At 43.4% G+C, this 18,848-nt stretch overlaps 1 protein-coding gene across 5 annotated transcripts in view; it reads right to left on the bottom strand.

Annotated features, from left to right (window-relative positions):
- RAB11FIP3 (RAB11 family interacting protein 3) overlaps positions 1–18,848 on the bottom strand; it is a 170,427-nt gene that overhangs the window by 103,351 nt on the left and 48,228 nt on the right. For all 5 annotated transcript variants that reach the window (XM_084641585.1, XM_084641588.1, XM_084641589.1 and 2 more), the window contains exon 2: positions 15,335–15,428. In XM_084641585.1, the coding sequence (XP_084497711.1) occupies positions 15,335–15,428 (94 nt within the window). The remainder of the gene's footprint in view (positions 1–15,334; positions 15,429–18,848) is intronic.

Genomic DNA, 18,848 nt, shown 5'->3' with positions numbered 1-18,848 from the left:
TTTAGATCGTAAAACAATATCACAAGAGACAATGTTTGTATCTCCCTACGTTGCCACATTAGTTCCTGTTGCCACTTCATCTTTTTTCTCTGTCTTTACTGGAATTATGTTCCAGTAGGTGCTTACTTGACTGTACCAGGAGTATTTTGCACTTTTCCACTGTGGATTTCCCAGGCCTTCCTGAGTTCACACAATTTTCTTGACACTTTACACAAACTCTGTTCTTCCAAAGGCCAAGGTGTGTTATTTCTTTCATAAAACTTATCACCGTTTCCAACTACACAATATAAGGAGTCTAGATTTTCTCCAACCCCAACCTTATTTAACCTTATTGACTCATTTCCAATTATCAGTTCAAAAAAGTTACCTTACCTTGTTCACTGTTTGCTTCCTTATGCAATGTCAATCTAGCACAAAGGTGGACAAAGTACGGCTGGACCATCCTGCCTGGCCCCTGAGCTCCTAGTCTGGGAGGCTAGCCCTGGCCCCTCCCCCGCTGTTCCCCCTCCCCCTCAGCCTCAGCTCACTGCGCCACCGGCGCAATGCTCTGGGTGGCGGGCTGCAAGCTCTTGCAGGGCCGCCCAGCTGCAGAGCTGCGGCCTGACCCGATGCTCTGTGCTGCGCGGTGGCATGGCTGGCTCCAGCCGGAGGCACGGCTGCCTGTCCTGGTGCTCTGGGCAATGCAGCTTTAGTGCCACCAGCGCTCAGGCAGCGCAGTAAGGGGGCAGGGGTGGTTGGAAAAAGGGCAGGGGAGTTCAGGGTGGTGGTCAGGGTGTGTGGATAGGGGTTGAGGCAGTCAGAGGGTGGGGAACAGTGGGTGCAGTCAAGAAGGAGAAGGGGGACATCAGGGGGCAAGAAGCAGGGGGGGTGGATGGGGCAGGAGTCCCCTAATCACCCTCCATACAATTTCAGAAACCCGATGTGGACCGCAGGCCAAAAAGTTTGCCCGCCCCTAATCTCGCAGCATCTCAAACTAAGTTGTATTTTAGTCTTAGTTTTGCTGCTATAATTCTCCCAGCTAGTCACTAAAAGTCAACATGGCCATTTCATTAAAAACAAAAAACAAACAAACAAACAAACAAACAAACCAATTATGTCTCCTTTCCATGTAATACTTCCAAAGACTTTTCCTTGTCCCAGAAGACGATAGCAACACATGAGACTGTTATTGGAAAATCCAAGCTGAAGTATCGAGGCAATGCTCATAGGTCTGTAAAATCACCCTGCAAGAGTGGTCAACGTAAAAGTACTCTGTGATTCTTAAAACTGTACAGCTGTTAATGGAGAATTACCAATGCACATTTTTGGCCCATATGGTGAAATGAACATTTCAAAAGGTAGCAGAGTACATGATACTAAACTGGGAGGAGTGGTAGATACGCTGGAGGGGAGGGATAGGATACAGAAGGACTTAGACAAATTGGAGGATTGGGCCAAAAGAAATCTGATGAGGTTCAATAAGGATAAGTGCAGGGTCCTGCACTTAGGATGGAAGAATCCAATGCACAGCTACAGACTAGGGACCGAATGGCTAGGCAGCAGTTCTGTGGAAAAGGACCTAGGGGTGACAGTGGACGAGAAGCTGGATATGAGTCAGCACTGTGCCCTTGTTGCCAAGAAGGCCAATGGCATTTTGGGATGTATAAGTAGGGGCATAGCGAGCAGATCGAGGGATGTGATCGTTCCCCTCTATTCGACATTGGTGAGGCCTCATCTGGAGTACTGTGTCCAGTTTTGGGCCCCACACTACAAGAAGGATGTGGAAAAATTGGAGAGAGTCCAGCGCAGGGCAACAAAAATGATTAGGGGACTGGAACACATGACTTATGAGGAGAGGCTGAGGGAGCTGGGATTGTTTAGCCTGCAGAAGAGACGAGTGAGGGGGGATTTGATAGCTGCTTTCAACTACCTGAAAAGGGGTTCCAAAGAGGATGGCTCTAGACTGTTCTCAATGGTAGCAGATGACAGAACGAGGAGTAATGGTCTCAAGTTGCAGTGGGGGAGGTTTAGATTGGATATTAGGAAAAATTTTTCACTAAGAGGGTGGTGAAACACTGGAATGCGTTACCTAGGGAGGTGGTAGAATCTCCTTCCTTAGAGGTTTTTAAGGTCAGGCTTGACAAAGCCCTGGCTGGGATGATTTAACTGGGAATTGGTCCTGCTTCGAGCAGGGGGTTGGACTAGATGACCTTCAGGGGTCCCTTCCAACCCTGATATTCTATGATTCTATACATAACATTGCCAACTGCAGCAACATCTTCCATAGAGGACCAATGAACAGTTACAACTTCTAACTAGTTTCAGAATAGCAGTCGTGTTAGTCTGTATTCGCAAAAAGAAAAGGAGTACTTGTGGCACCTTAGAGACTAAGGGTATGTCTACACTACGGAATAAGGTCGAATTTATAGAAGTCGGTTTTTTAGAAATCGGTTTTATATATTCAAGTGTGTGTGTCCCCACAGAAAATGCTCTAAGTGCATTAAGTGCATTAACTCGGCAGAGTGCTTCCACAGTACCGAGGCTAGAGTCGACTTCCGGAGCATTGCACTGTGGATAGCTATCCCACAGTTCCCGCAGTCTCTGCTGCCCATTGGAATTCTGGGTTGAGATCCCAATGCCTGATGGGGCTAAAACATTGTCGCGGGTGGTTCTGGGTACATATCGTCAGGCCCCCGTTCCCTCCCTCCCTCCCTCCGTGAAAGCAAGGGCAGACAATCGTTTTGCACCTTTTTTCCTGAGTTACCTGTGCAGACACCATACCACGGCAAGCATGGAGCCCGCTCAGGTAACCGTCACCCTATGTCTCCTGGGTGCTGGCAGACGCGGTACAGCATTGCTACACAGTAGCAGCAACCCCTTGCCTTGTGGCAGCAGACGGTACAGTACGACTGGTAGCCGTCATCGTTATGTCCGAGGTGCTCCTGGCCACGTCGGCTGGGAGCGCCTGGACAGACATGGGCGCAGGGACTAAATTTGGAGTGACCTGACCAGGTCATTCTCTTTAGTCCTGCAGTCAGTCCTATTGAACCGTCTTATGGTGAGCAGGCAGGCGATACGGATTGCTAGCAGTCGTACTATACCATCTTCTGCCGGGCAGGCAAGAGATGAGGATGGCATGCAGTCCTTCTGCACCGTCTGCTGCCAGCCAAAGATGTAAAAGATAGATGGAGTGGATCAAAACAAGAAATAGACCAGATTTGTTTTGTACTCATTTGCCTCCTCCCCTGTCTAGGGGACTCATTCCTCTAGGTCACACTGCAGTCACTCACAGAGAAGGTGCAGCGAGGTAAATCTAGCCATGTATCAATCAGAGGCCAGGCTAACCTCCTTGTTCCAATAAGAACAATAACTTAGGTGCACCATTTCTTATTGGAACCCTCCATGAAGTCCTGCCTGAAATACTCCTTGATGTAAAGACACCCCCTTTGTTGATTTTAGCTCCCTGAAGCCAACCCTGTAAGCCGTGTCGTCAGTCACCCCTCCCTCCGTCAGAGCAACGGCAGACAATCGTTCCGCGCCTTTTTTCTGTGCGGACGCCATACCAAGGCAAGCATGGAGGCCGCTCAGCTCACTTTGGCAATTAGGAGCACATTAAACACCACACGCCTTATCCAGCAGTATATGCAGCACCAGAACCTGGCAAAGCGATACCGGGCGAGGAGGCGACGTCAGCGCGGTCACGTGAGTGATCAGGACATGGACACAGATTTCTCTGAAAGCATGGGCCCTGCCAATGCATGCATCCTGGTGCTAATGGGGCAGGTTCATGCTGTGGAATGCCGATTCGGGGCTCGGGAAACAAGCACAGACTGGTGGGACCGCATAGTGTTGCGGGTCTGGGACGATTCCCAGTGGCTGCGAAACTTTCACATGCGTAAGGGCACTTTCATGGAACTTTGTGACTTGCTTTCCCCTGCCCTGAGGCGCATGAATACCAAGATGAGAGCAGCCCTCACAGTTGAGAAGCGAGTGGCGATAGCCCTGTGGAAGCTTGCAACGCCAGACAGCTACCAGTCAGTTGGGAATCAATTTGGAGTGGGCAAATCTACTGTGGGGGCTGCTGTGATGCAAGTAGCCCACGCAATCAAAGATCTGCTGATATCAAGGGTAGTGACCCTGGGAAATGTGCAGGTCATAGTGGATGGCTTTGCTGCAATGGGATTCCCTAACTGCGGTGGGGCCATAGACGGAACCCATATCCCTATCTTGGCACCGGAGCACCAAGCCGCCGAGTACATAAACCGCAAGGGGTACTTTTCGATAGTGCTGCAAGCTCTGGTGGATCACAAGGGACGTTTCACCAACATCAACGTGGGATGGCCGGGAAAGGTACATGACGCTCGCATCTTCAGGAACTCTGGTCTGTTTCAAAAGCTGCAGGAAGGGACTTTATTCCCAGACCAGAAAATAACTGTTGGGGATGTTGAAATGCCTATATGTATCCTTGGGGACCCAGCCTACCCCTTAACGCCATGGCTCATGAAGCCGTACACAGGCAGCCTGGACAGTAGTCAGGAGCTGTTCAACTACAGGCTGAGCAAGTGCAGAATGGTGGTAGAATGTGCATTTGGACGTTTAAAGGCGCGCTGGCGCAGTTTACTGACTCGCTTAGACCTCAGCGAAACCAATATTCCCACTGTTATTACTGCTTGCTGTGTGCTCCACAATATCTGTGAGAGTAAGGGGGAGACGTTTATGGTGGGGTGGGAGGTTGAGGCAAATCGCCTGGCTGCTGGTTACGCGCAGCCAGACACCAGGGCGGTTAGAAGAGCACAGGAGGGCGCGGTACGCATCAGAGAAGCTTTGAAAACCAGTTTCATGACTGGCCAGGCTACGGTGTGAAAGTTCTGTTTGTTTCTCCTTGATGAAACCCCCCACCCCTTGGTTCACTCTACTTCCCTGTAAGCTAACCACCCTCCCCTCCTCCCTTCGATCACCGCTTGCAGAGGCAATAAAGTCATTGTTGCTTCACATTCATGCGTTCTTTATTCATTCATCACACAAATAGGGGGATGACTACCAAGGTAGCCCAGAAGGGGTGGTGGAGGAGGGAAGGAAAATGCCACACAGCACTTTAAGCACAGCACTTTAAAAGTTTACAACTTTAAAATTTATTGAATGACAGCCTTCTCTTTTTGGGGCAATCCTCTGTGGTGGAGTGGCTGGTTGGCCGGAGGCCCCCCCACCTCGTTCTTGGGCGTCTGGGTGTGGAGGCTATGGAACTTGGGGAGGAGGGCGGTTGGTTACACAGGGGCTGTAGTGGCAGTCTGTGCTCCAGCTGCCTTTGCTGCAGCTCAACCATACACTGGAGCATACTGGTTTGGTCCTCCAGCAGCCTCAGCATTGAATCCTGCCTCCTTTCATCACGCTGCCATCACATTTGAGCTTCAGCCCTCTCTTCAGCCCGCCACTTACTCTCTTCAGCCCCCCACCTCTCCTCCCCGTCATTTTGTGCTTTCCTGCACTCTGACATTATTTGCCTCCACACATTCGTCTGTGCTCTGTCAGTGTGGGAGGACAGCATGAGCTCGGAGAACATTTCATCGCGAGTGCGTTTTTTTTTTCTTTCTAAGCTTCATTAGCCTCTGGGAAGGAGAAGATCCTGTGATCATTGAAACACATGCAGCTGGTGGAGAAAAAAAGGGACAGCGGTATTTAAAAAGACACATTTTATAAAACAGTGGCTACACTCTTTCAGGGTAAACCTTGCTGTTAACATTACATACATAGCACATGTGCTTTCGTTACAAGGTCGCATTTTGCCTCCCCCCACCGCGTGGCTACCCCCTCAACCTTCCCCCCTCCCTGTGGCTAACAGAGGGGAACATTTCTGTTTAGCCACAGGCAAACAGCCCAGCAGGAATGGGCTCCTCTGAGTGTCCCCTGAAGAAAAGCACTCTATTTCAACCAGGTGACCATGAATTATATCTCACTCTCCTGCGGATAACACAGAGAGATAAAGAACGGATGTTGTTTGAATGCCAGCAAACATACACTGCAATGCTTTGTTCTACAATGATTCCCGAGTACGTGTTACTGGCCTGGAGTGGTAAAGTGTCCTACCATGAAGGACGCAATAAGGCTGCCCTCCCCAGAAACCTTTTGCAAAGGCTTTGGGAGTACATCTAGGAGAACCACGAATGCCAGGGCAAAGTAATCCTTTCACATGCCTGCTTTTAAACCATGTATAGTATTTTAAAAGGTACACTCACCAGAGGTCCCTTCTCCGCCTGCTGGGTCCAGGAGGCAGCCTTGGGTGGGTTTGGGGGGCACTGGCTCCAGGTCCAGGGTGAGAAACAGTTCCTGGCTGTTGGGAAAACCGGTTTCTCCGCTCGCTTGCTGTGAGCTATCTTCTTCGTCCCCAAAACCTGCTTCCGTATTGCCTCCATCTCCATTGAAGGAGTCAAACAACACGGCTGGGGTAGTGGTGGCTGAACCCCCTAAAATGGCATGCAGCTCATCATAGAAGCGGCATGTTTGGGGCTCTGATCCGGAGCGGCCGTTCGCCTCTCTGGTTTTCTGGTAGGCTTGCCTCAGCTCCTTCAGTTTCACGCGGCACTGCTTCGGGTCCCTGTTATGGCCTCTGTCCTTCATGCCCTGGGAGATTTTGACAAAGGTTTTGGCATTTCGAAAACTGGAACGGAGTTCTGATAGCACGGATTCCTCTCCCCAAACAGAGATCAGATCCCGTACCTCCCGTTCGGTCCATGCTGGAGCTCTTTTGCGATTCTGGGACTCCATCATGGTCACCTCTGCTGATGAGCTCTGCATGGTCACCTGCAGCTTGCCACGCTGGCCAAACAGGAAATGAGATTCAAAAGTTCGCAGTTCTTTTCCTGTCTACCTGGCCAGTGCATCTGAGTTGAGAGTGCTGTCCAGAGCGGTCACAATGGAGCACTCTGGGATAGCTCCCGGAGGCCAATACCATCGAATTGTGTCCACAGTACCCCAAATTCGAGCCGGCAAGGCTGATTTAAGCGCTAACCCACTTGTCAGGGGTGGAGTAAGGAAATCTATTTTAAGAGCCCTTTAAGTCGAAATAAAGGGCTTCATCGTGTGGACGGGTGCAGGTTTACATCGATTTAATGCTGCTAAATTCGACCTAAAGTCCTAGTGTAGACCAGGGCTAACAAATTTATTTGAGCACAAGCTTTTGTGAGCTACAGTTCACTTCATCGGATGCATTCAGTGGAAAATACAGAGGGGAGATTTATATACATAGAGAACATGAAGCAATGGGTGTTACCATACACACTGTAACGAGAGTTATCACTTAAGGTGAGCTATTACCAGCAGGAGAGCAGGGGGGAAAAAACCTTTTGTAGGGATAATCAAGGTGGGCCATTTCCAGCAGTTGACAAGAACATCTGAGGAACAGTGGGGGTTTGGGGGGTGGGGAGAATAAACATGGGGAAATAGTTTTACTTTGTGTAATGACCCATCCACTCCCAGTCTCTATTCAAGCCTAAGTTAATTATATCCAGTTTGCAAATTAATTCCAATTCAGCAGTCTCTCGTCTAACTAATGTCACAGCGTTTCAAGAATGTCTTTGCTCTTTTGGATCTGTCTCACAAATTAGACATTTTGGCTCTGTTCAGTGTGAGGCATATCTTGTCAAGGAAAATATATCTGTTTTGGACAAATTCTTTATACAAAGTGTTAAAGGCTTTGCATTTTTTTTACAATAAGCAAAAGGGATAAACACACATTGAGGCTATTTAAAACTTTAAAAAAAATCATGTTTAGCAACTTGCACCCACAATCACAAAAAACTTAAGCAATATAGAGATGCAGGGGAAAATAAACTAGCGATGAGCCGGAATAAAAGAAGAGAAAAGAATGCACAGGAAGGCTAAAATGGTCTGCACCATCTTCCCCAGCCCACTGTAGCAAGACTGGTCCCATTACTACTAAATTTATGACAGGTTTCAGAGAAGCAGCTGTGTTAGTCTGTATCCGCAAAAAGAAAAAGCTGGAAATGGCCCACCTTGATTATCACTATAAAAGGTTTTTCTCTCCTGCTGGTAATAGCTCACCTTACCTGATCACTCTCATTACAGTGTGTATGGTAACACCCATTGTTTCATATTCTCTATGTATATAAATCTCCCCACTGTATTTTCTACTGCATGCATCCGATGAAGTGAGCTGTAGCTCACGAAAGCTTCTGCTCAAATAAATTTGTTAGCCGCTAAATTTATGGCTTCCCGACAGTATTATGGAATCAGTGCACAGTGGGATGATCAAAGGCAGCTTAGCTATGCCCCAAAACAACATGCATACGGAGCAGACAAAACCATTCTCTGGCCATTAAAATCAGGGACCATATTTTGGCGGTGGGTGAGGGATAATGTATGGGAATTAGGGCTGTCAATTAATTCAGTTAACTCACATGATTAACTTAAAAAGAAATTAACCGCGATTAATCTCAGTTTTATCGAACTGTTATACAATAGAATACCAATTGAAATTTATTAAATATTTTTGGATTTTTTTCTACATTTTCAATCATATTGATTTAAATTACAACAGAATACAAAGTGTAAATTGCTCACTTTATATTATTTTTCATTACAAATATTTGCACTGTAAAAATGATAAACAAAAGAAAAAGTATTTTTCAGTTCAGCTTATACAAGTACTGTAGTGCAATCTATTGTGAAAGTGCAACTTACAAATATCTAGAGTGACCTAGTTAACAATGTTGATGTTCAAAATGTCCAAGTTCACTAATTTAAATGAATAATTGCACTGCCCAGCATAAGATGGGTCAGTGAAAGAGAACCAACCTAATACCACCAAGATAATCTACCCAGACCAAAAAAGCAAGCCATGGCCCAGAGATGCACCCATTAGTGGCTAATCTGCCTTCATGGACTCATATGAACTTCAATGACAAAGCCGCATTGCCCGTCTGTCTTTATTCTGTTTTTTATTTTTTATTTCTTTCATGAGAGTCTACTGCAGAAATAATTCTAACCTGTGATTTTGAGAAACACAACCAGAATCAAGATGAACCTTTTCCTTTCTTTACAGAGAAAAGGCTGTTTCATAGAATCAGAGGACTGAAAGGGGCCTCGAGAGGTTATCTAGTCCAGACCCCTAAACTCATGGAAAGACTAAATATGGACCATCCCTGACAGGTGTTTGTCTAACCTGCTCTTAAAAATTTCCAATAATGGAGATTCCACAACCTCCCTGGACAATTTATTCCAGTGCTTAACCATCCTGATAGGAAGTTTTCCCTAATGTCCAACCTAAACCTCACTTTCTGTAATTTAAGCCTATTGCTTCTTGTCCTATCCTCAGAGGTTAAGGAGAACAATTTTTCTCCCTCCTCCTTGTAACAACCTTCTATGTACTTGAAAACTTATCATATTCCATCTCAGCCTTCTCTTCTCCGGACAAAACAAACCTAATTTTTTCAAATCTTCCCTCAGAGGTCATGTTTTCTATATCTTTAACCATTTTTGTTGCTCTCCTCTGGGCACTCTCCAATTTGTCCACATTTTTCCTGAAAATGTGGAACCCAGAACTCGACACAACACTCCAGTTGAGGCCAAGTCTTCTGCTGTAGTCTATGCTGAATTACTTTTACTGACTTGCTTACAACACTCCTGCTAATACATCCCAGAATGATGTTCGCTTTTTTTGCAACAGTGTTAAACTGTTGACTCATACCTGGCTTATGATCCACTATGACCAAGCTATGATTTTGTCATGGAGGTCACGGAATCTGTGACTTCCAAAGACCTCAGGGACTTCAACCCCGGGGGCTGAGAGCTGCAGAGTCCTGCCATCTCGCACAGTGGCAAGGAGCTGTGAGGTACCCCCGTTGCCTGAGACAGCGGGCCCCTGCTGCTCTCAGTCATAGAATATTAGGGTTGGAAGAGACCTCAGGAGGTCATCTAGTCCAATCCCCTGCTCAAACCAGGACCAACACCAACTAAATCATCCCAGCCAAGGCTTTGTCAAGTTGGGCCTTAAAAACCTCCAAGGATGGAGATTCCACCACCTCCCTAGGTAACCCATTCCAGTGAAATAGTGTTTCCGAATATCCAACCTAGACCTCCCCCACTGCAACTTGAGACCATTGCTCCTTGTTCTGTCATCTGTCACCACTGACAACAGCCTAGCTCCATCTTCTTTGGAAGCTGCCTTCAGGTAATTAAAGGCTGCTATCAAATCCGTCCTCACTTTTCTGCAGACTAAATAACCCCAGTTCCCTCAGCCTCTCCTTGTAAGTCATGTGCCCCAGCCACCTAATCATTTTCGTTGACCTCCGCTGGACTCTCTCCAATTTGTCCACATCCCTTCTGGGGGGGGGGGGGGGAGGAGAGAAGGAGGGGAGACACCAAAACTGGATGCAATACTCCAGGTGCCGAATAGAGGGGATTAATCACTTCCCTCGATCTGCTGGCAATGCTCCTACTAATACAGCCCAATATGCCATTGGCCTTCTTGGCAACAAGGGCACACTGCTGACTCATATTCAGCTTCTCGTCCACTGTAATCCCCAGGTCCTTTTCTGCAGAACTGCCGCTTAGCCAGTCAGTCCCCAGCCTATAGTGGTGCATGGGATTCTTCCTTCTTAAGTGCAGAACTCTGCACTTTCCTTGTTGAACTTCATCAGATTTCTTTTGGCCCAATCCTCCAATTTGTCTAGGTCACTCTGGACCCTGTCCCTACCCTCCCTCGTATCTACCTCTCCCCCCAGCTTCGTGTGATCTGCGAACTTGCTGAGGGTGCAATTAATCCCATCATCCAGATCATTAAAAAAGATGTTGAACAAAACCGGCCCCAGGACCAACCCCTGGGGCACTCCACTTGATACCAGCTGCCAACTAGATAATGAGCTGTTCATCACTACCTGTTGAGCCCGACAATCTAGCTAGCTTTCTACCCACCTTATAGTCCATTCATCCAATCCATACTTTTTTAACTTGCTGTCAAGAATATTGTGGGAGACTGTATCAAAAGCTTTGCTAAAGTCAAGATATCTCACATCCACCGTTTTCCCCATATCCACAGAGCCAGTTATCTCATCGTGGTAGGCAATCAAGTTGGTCAAGCATGACTTGCCCTTGGTGAATCCATGTTGACTGTTCCTGATCACCTTCCTCTCCTCCAAGTGCTTCAAAATGGATTCCTTGAGGACCTGCTCCATGATTTTGCTGGGGCCTGAAGTGAGGCTGACTGGTCTGTAGTTCCCCGGGTTCTCTTTTTTAAATATGGGCACTATATTTGCCTTTTTCCAATCGTCTGGGACCTACCCCGATCGCCATGAATTTTCAAAGAGAATGGCCAATAGCTCTGCAATCACATCAGCCAACTCCCTCAGCACCCTTGGATGCATTAGATCTGGACCCATGGACTTGTGCATGTCCAGCTTTTCTAAATAGTCCTTAACCTGTTTTTTCACCACTGAGGGCTGCTCACCTATTCCCCATGCTGTGTTGCCCAGTGCAGCAGTCTGGGAGCTGCCCTTGTCTGTGAATGCATCCAATGAAGTGAGCTGTAGCTCACGAAAGCTTATGCTCAAATAAATTTGTTAGTCTCTAAGGTGCCACAAGTACTCCTTTTCTTTTTAGAGGCAAAAAAAGCATTGAGTACTTCAGCTTTTTTCACACCATCAGTCACTAAGTTGCCTCCCTCATACAGTAAGGATCCCACACTTTCCCTGACCACCTACTTGTTGCTAACATACCTGTAGAAACCCTTCTTGTTACCCTTCACATCCCTTGGTAGCTGTAACTCCAGTTGTGCTTTGGCCTTCCTGATTACACCCCTACATGCTCGAGCAATATTTTTATACTCCTCCCTAGTCATCTGTCCAAATTTCCGCTTCTTGTAAGCATCCTTTTTGAGTTTAAACTCACCGAAGATTTCACTGTTAAGCCAAGCTGGTCGCCTGCCATATTTGCTAGTCACCCAGCAGCTGCCCAAACACCTCCCATTTTATCATACATATTTTTAGTAAAGTCAGGTACAGGTCACGGGCTCCCGTGAATTTTTCTTTATTGCCAGCAACCCATCCATGACTTAGTAAAAATATCCCCGATAAAAATCTTAGCCTTAACTCTGACCAGATCCCTTTCCGCAGTACTCCTTCCTAGGCAGTCATTTCCAATTTTGTATGTGTGCAAGTGATTGTTCCTTCCTAAGTGGAGTATTTTGCATTTGTCCTTATTGAATTTCACCCTGTTTACTTCAGACTAGTTTCCCAGTTTGTCCAGATCATTTTGAATTTTAATCCTCTCCTCCAAAGCACTTGCAATCCCTCCAGTTTGGTACAGTCCCCAACCTTTATAAGTGTACTCTATGCCATTATCTAAATCATTGATGTTTGATAAAAGCAAATTGCTCCGTTCAGTAATCAACCCTCTGAAGGACTTTAAGGGCTTGAAACCATTGAAAAAAAATAAATAATTGTTCAACCCTCAAACTCATTAAGAAACATCCCATGCCTGCTTTGAGTCTCTTCTTATGCTTCTATGATTAATAAAAACTTAAGGGAATTTGTTGTGTATTTGCTATAGTGAATAATACAAACTAAGTTCTCTGTAGCTGCAAAAACCTCAATGCAAACCATATTTTAAATTGTTTTTAATGTTGTCACATTAAGAAAGATCTTAACCTCTCTGGGCCTGCTACTTCTATCCGATTAAAAAACACAAACACCAGGGCAATGAATTATTGAAGAGAAACATTAGCCAGGGCTCCCTTAACACACACTCTTCTCAGATAGCAATTTCTCAGATTAATGGTTCTTTGCTACCTCTTCAGAATTCAAGAGCAGTTCTTATTACAGAGCTGCACCACACCAAGACTTCAAGCTATATAATCTGCAGTGAGCTGTAAATATTTAGATTCGAAACATCCAAGGGAAAAAACAATGATGTCATTCAGTGCTGAATGGTTATAAAGCCAACAAGCAATCTAAGTGACCATAAGTCACTCACACCTTCAAGGGTTATTAATGTACTCATGGAACCAGACATTTCCAAAAGGAGTTTCAGTAAAAAGCTAGACTCCTTTCACACTTGTGGCTGTGTTGCTCTAAAACAGTGACACTCAGACTGAGGCTAGTGAGCCACAAATGGCTCTTTAAATGAGTCTCCTGCAGCTCTTTGCAGCACATGATACTAAAGCACTGTGTGATTTAATTATTAACTTAAGTTATTAGCCAATCAGGATGCTTGCACTAAGTTATTAACTTATTTGCTGTAATAACTGTATTGTATTTTACACACACACACACACACAAATGAAACAATGAATTCAAGCCACTGTGGCTCTAAAATATGCCAGGTTTCAGAGTAACAGCCGTGTTAGTCTGTATTCGCAAAAAGAAAAGGAGTACTTGTGGCACCTTAGAGACTAACCAATTTATTTGGGCATGAGCTATGCTTAATCTGCACATGCTGCCACACATGAAAGTAAGCAGCAGGTAAGCAGCAACAGAATTTATTCTCTACACCGGAAGTAGTAATGATATTGGAACAGTTATGGAGAAAAATACATATACAAAATACTTTTACATATTTCAATACAGAATATATCAATACCCCTTCTCAACATTTTAAAGATTAAAACAGAAAATGTACTCTTAAAAGGGCTGAAAACAATCATTTCATGTTCTGTTCATAATATCCAGTTGCCCCAATGAGAACTGCTAAAATACTGTTTTCATACAGGTAACAGCTAAATAGCATCCTTTAATCATTCTTTTCTGAACACATTCTCATGTTTGAAGGGTCATTTTGTGGAAGATTCATTGAGATTTCTATAACACTATAGGCATGCATGGCATTTTACTGACAAACATGACAGGACCTTGCCCTTAGGAGTTTACAGTACAAGGTAGATGCAATACCTTTTTCGGTATTCTAGGACAAAGATTACAAACAGTAAAAGATCAGAAGAATCTTATTACATCTGCTTCTTGTTCGACATTATTTACACATGCTATGTTCACTGGTGGTTAGAGTAAAAATTAGTGCATTTGCATTAGCAATTTACAAGGTTCTACACCCTAATCCAGAATTAGCCATGCACTGCAAACACTCCATTAAATCACTTGACTGTGTGCCTCTATTGACCAGCCCCATGGGAAAATTACAAGATTCAGTATATACTAAACCAAAGTGAGTTTTCCTAACTAGACTTACACTAATTTCAGCATATATTTATGAAAACCCATTTCTGATTAGTAGGGCTGTTGATTAATTGCAGTTAACTCACGCAATTATCTCAAAAATATTAATCCCTATTGAAAAAAAAACATTAATCGCGATTAATAGCAGTTTTAATCGCAGTGTTACACAATAGAAAACCAGTGGAAATTAAATATTTTCTGATATTTTTCTACATTTTCAAGTATATTGATTTTTGTTACAACACAGAATACAAAGTGTACAGTGCTCACTTTATATTATTTTTTATTACAAATATTTGTACTGTAAAAATAATAAACAAAAACCAGTCATCAACATGGATGCATGCCCTCTGGAATGGTGGTTGAAGAATGAAAGGACATATGAATCTTTAGCGCATCTGGCACATAAATATCTTGTGATGCTGGCTACAACAGTACCATGAGAATGCCTGTTCTCACTTTCAGGTGACATTGTAAACAAGAAGTGGGCAGCATTATCTCCTGAAAATGTAAACAAACTTGTTTGTCTCAGCAATTGGCTGAACAAAAAAATAGGACTGAGTGGACTTGTAGGCTCTGAAGTTTTACATGGTTTTATTTTTCAATGCAGTTATTTTTGTACTTAATTCTACATTTGTAAGTTCAACTTTCAGGATAAAGAGATTGCACTACACTATTTGTATTAGGTGAATTGAAAAATACTACTTCTTTTGTTTTTTACAGTGCAAATATTTTTTATTATAAATAAATATGAAGTGAGCACTGTACACTTTGTATTCTGTGTTATAACTGAAATCAATATATTTGAAAAAGTGGAAAACATGCAAAACATTTAAATAAATGGTATTCCATTTGTGTTTAACAGTGCAATTAATCGTGATTAATTTTTTAAATCGCTTGACAGCCCTACTGATTAGTTGTGAAATGCAATTTAGTAGCACAGAGTTTTTTTTAAGTGCGTCTAAAACCAGTCTGCTTTGTTCTTCATACAATGCAGAAAATAATGGACCTCATGTTTCAACATTAATACTTTAAATAAGGTTTATAAGCTTTCTAAAGGGATCAGAAAACCCAGGAACTGTTTTTACCAAGCAGTTGGTGTACAGGGTTAACTCCTTGAATTTCTAAATTTGATCTCTCTCCTTTGTTTATACTGTAATAGCAAACAAACTAACCTCCATTTCTGATAGCTCCGATCCCCCTATAGAAATCTTCAAAGCTGATTACTCCAAGTCCACTGGGGTCTAGATATTTTGTTAGGTCCTTCACCTGCAATTACAAAACCAGCATTATAAATTTCATGATAAAGCATTTCAAACACAGTACACTCCACTTATTTCGGAAGACTAATCAGATGGTGCTTTGTTGGATTGTGTCAAAGACAGCAGATTCAGCCTAATGATAGAAAATGGCAAGGAGTGCTGCTTAATTGAGATAGTATTAACAAAAAATCCATTTAATGGGGACACAAGCAGACACTGCCAAGGGGTTAACTGGTATTTAATGAACCATTAAATGGGAGTAAAATTCTAAGTGCCAGTCTTAATACTGAAGCTGACCGACTAGAAGATACAAAGAGGAAATATAGTGAATATGAGTCAGTACAATATTTTTTGTTTCAACTTAATTTTTTTCAATCAGCACTTTTTAAAAAAAGGCTTCTCTTAATTGGGACAGGTGCTTAATTTGGACAATAAGATGTCCACCAGGGGGTCCCAATTAAGAGGATTCATCAATAATGAACTAATCTGTGCTATGTATTTAGACATAATTTGGAAAACCTTTCGTGATTAGGCAATGTTTAAAGTAGGCAGGGAGTAGGGAAAAAAAGAATCACATCAGCTTGCAAGGATTAGGAGGCTACTACTGAATAGGAGACAAGGAGTAAAAAGACATTTCTGGCAAACTGGCAATGATTATTTTGGCATTTCAAATAGAATAGTTACAATTAGAGGGCAAAACTAAAGTCATTCCTCCAGTCCAAACAAAGACTTCAAAAAGGTGTATCTAATTCCCTCAATGGCTGCTACTGAGCCTTTGTTTCAGACAAACAATTACAGAATAGCTTTCAGAGTAGCAGCAGTGTTAGTCTGTATTCGCAAAAAGAAAAGGAGGACTTGTGGCACCTTAGAGACTAACAAATTTACTTGAGCATAAACTTTCGTGAGCTACAGCTCACTTCATCGGATGCAAATCATCCGATGAAGTGAGCTGTAGCTCACGAAAGCTTATGCTCAAATAAATTTGTTAGTCTCTAAGGTGCCACAATTATAGAATAGTTCATTCTAAGGATGTTGAAACAATTAGCCACTTTTTCCTAGGCTGCTATTTTAGCAAATTGCCCTTTCAAGTGACATTGAGGCATCTTTATATATTTTAAAGTCATATACTTTAGGTCTAAAACAAAAAAGAAAGCCCAGACACTGAATAAAGGCACAAAGGGAATTATAGAATTTGTTTCATACTGCTGTACTAAAAAAAGAGGTCACAGAACTTTCTCAATTCACATTCTCCTTTTCCTCCCCAACTTTACTATTTATAGAACCCATTAGGAAGCTTGGATTTAGTTTCCTTATTGACTCCTTCCCCCACCAAATCCATTATGAACACAAACTACTTTCTGATTCCAGTTGCTCGGAGTTGCATGGTGCTGGATCTTGGATTATTTCTCTATTTTTGCTTGTACTTGGCAAAAAAGGTGATGAGACAACATTTATTTTGAGAAAAACCCTGCACCTAAAAAGAATCTGAGAACAAGCAAGAACAGGAAAAGCAGGAGTTTGGAGTTTACCAAGCTTAGCAGTATCCCTTTGAGTTGTCAATGTGTCATGAATGTCTCATCATTGTACACCGGTCTGTATTTATATATAAAAAGCCACCCACACATGCACTTTAGTGACATTTAATTGAACTTTCTATGGTTCCCTGACAGTCTCATGCATGATTTCTAACATTTCCAAGAGGGAAAAAAATACATCATTGCTTCAGAAAGACTCCACCTACCAAAAACAATTGCTAACATACCATTAATGCACAGGAAGTGACAAGCAATAAACCACAAACATTTTAAGGTGTACGTTTTCTCCAAGTAACTTGTGAAACTAAAAATAGTGTGATGTATAGGTTTGGTTACTCTTATGAATTTTCTGTGTTGGAATATTTTTGCTTTTAAAAGAACGAAGAGCATGTTAGCCAGCAAACTGCTCGAGAACCTAATTATGGGAAGATTTACCTTACCCTTAAAAAACAAACAAAAAAACAAAACAAAAAAACCACTGTACAATACTGAAACAAAAAGTTAAGATATTGCATTTTGACACGACTTGTGCAGATTTAAGGATCAAATCCTCATATGGCAGACTGAAAAATGTACACTAATTTAAGAATAAATTAATGCCCATTTTCTTCATTTCAAGCTTATCTTATTTAGGAAAAAAACAAAACAGACTGGCAAATAATGGAGTTTTCCTCGCAGCAACTCACTTTGCCATCTAAAATCCCATTTCCAACCTACCTCCCAACAGTTCTTTAGGGCTGAAGTGGCCCTCTCCAAAAATTTATCTTGGGTCTAAGACAACCTAGGGCCAGATCCTCAGCTAATGTATAGTGTCAGAGATACACTGAAATCAGTAGAGCGAATGCTAATTTACATCAACTGAAGGGTTTCCCCAAGCATGGAAATTAAGTAAAACCAATTCTGTCATCTTGCGGGGGTGGGGCATTGTTTGGTTTTATTTTAAGTAAGTGGAAGTGGAAAGCTAAAACCACTTTTCCTGTTTTTGGAAAAAAAAAAGTATTTGTTAGTACACAGGTAAACTGCTGAACTCACATTTCAGACTTCGATTTTAATCAGAGTCAAATTTCCTGTCAGATTGAAAAAGGTATTTTAAAATAAAATAAGCACATGAGAACGTGTATCAGTGCACATAATTTCAAATAAATTACTGTTCCACCACGAGCTATAAGGAATTGCAACTATGGCTGCACTTTGCCTAGCACAACAGTGCTGCAATCTTGCCTGGGGCCTATGGGCACCATGCAATATAAAATTATAATTAACATTCAACACAAAGTCTCCACAAGGGTTTAACTGCCTGGTTACTGGCAACACTACTGAGTCGCATTAACCCACCGGTACCCAACCCCAGTGTGGCACACCCAGCAGATAATCCCCCTCTGCACGCAGGCACAGACAGACCGGCTCCTTGGGAACTCACCACCAATCCACTGCCATATCACACCAATACTCACAGGGCCAGATTTCCCTGTGAACCTAAGACAGCGAGAACAGCAACTAGAGAATTCCCTTTCTTTAGGGGGAATCTCCACAGGCATGAAGTCAGTAGAGGCAGTTCCATCATCTTGTAGGTGTGAAAATGAGCCTCCCACATGTAAAGGGAATGTGGATCAAAGCTCCACAACACCCAGTTCTCCACTGGCATCAGGTTGCTGAGGATCCTTCCATGTCAAGTTGGCACTGGGGGCATGGGGGGGGTGTGGTGTGGGGGAAAGGAGAGAGAGACAGGCACAGAGGACTTTAAATTGAACTAGAGCCAGGCAACTGAAAATCAGGGAGCTGGAGCTGGCTCCCTGATGCCACCCACACTCTCAGTCAAGACTCAAACATTAGCACAGGGGCACCCCTACAGCTTAGGAAACAGAAGCTGAAGTTTATGTACACGGCCACAT

This window comes from Lepidochelys olivacea (assembly GCF_965140295.1).
Source record: "Lepidochelys olivacea isolate rLepOli2 genome assembly, chromosome: 10".
NCBI lineage: Eukaryota > Metazoa > Chordata > Testudines > Cheloniidae > Lepidochelys > Lepidochelys olivacea.
The sequence above is the reverse complement of the archived record's forward strand: the minus strand, read 5'-3'. Positions and strand labels throughout refer to the sequence as shown.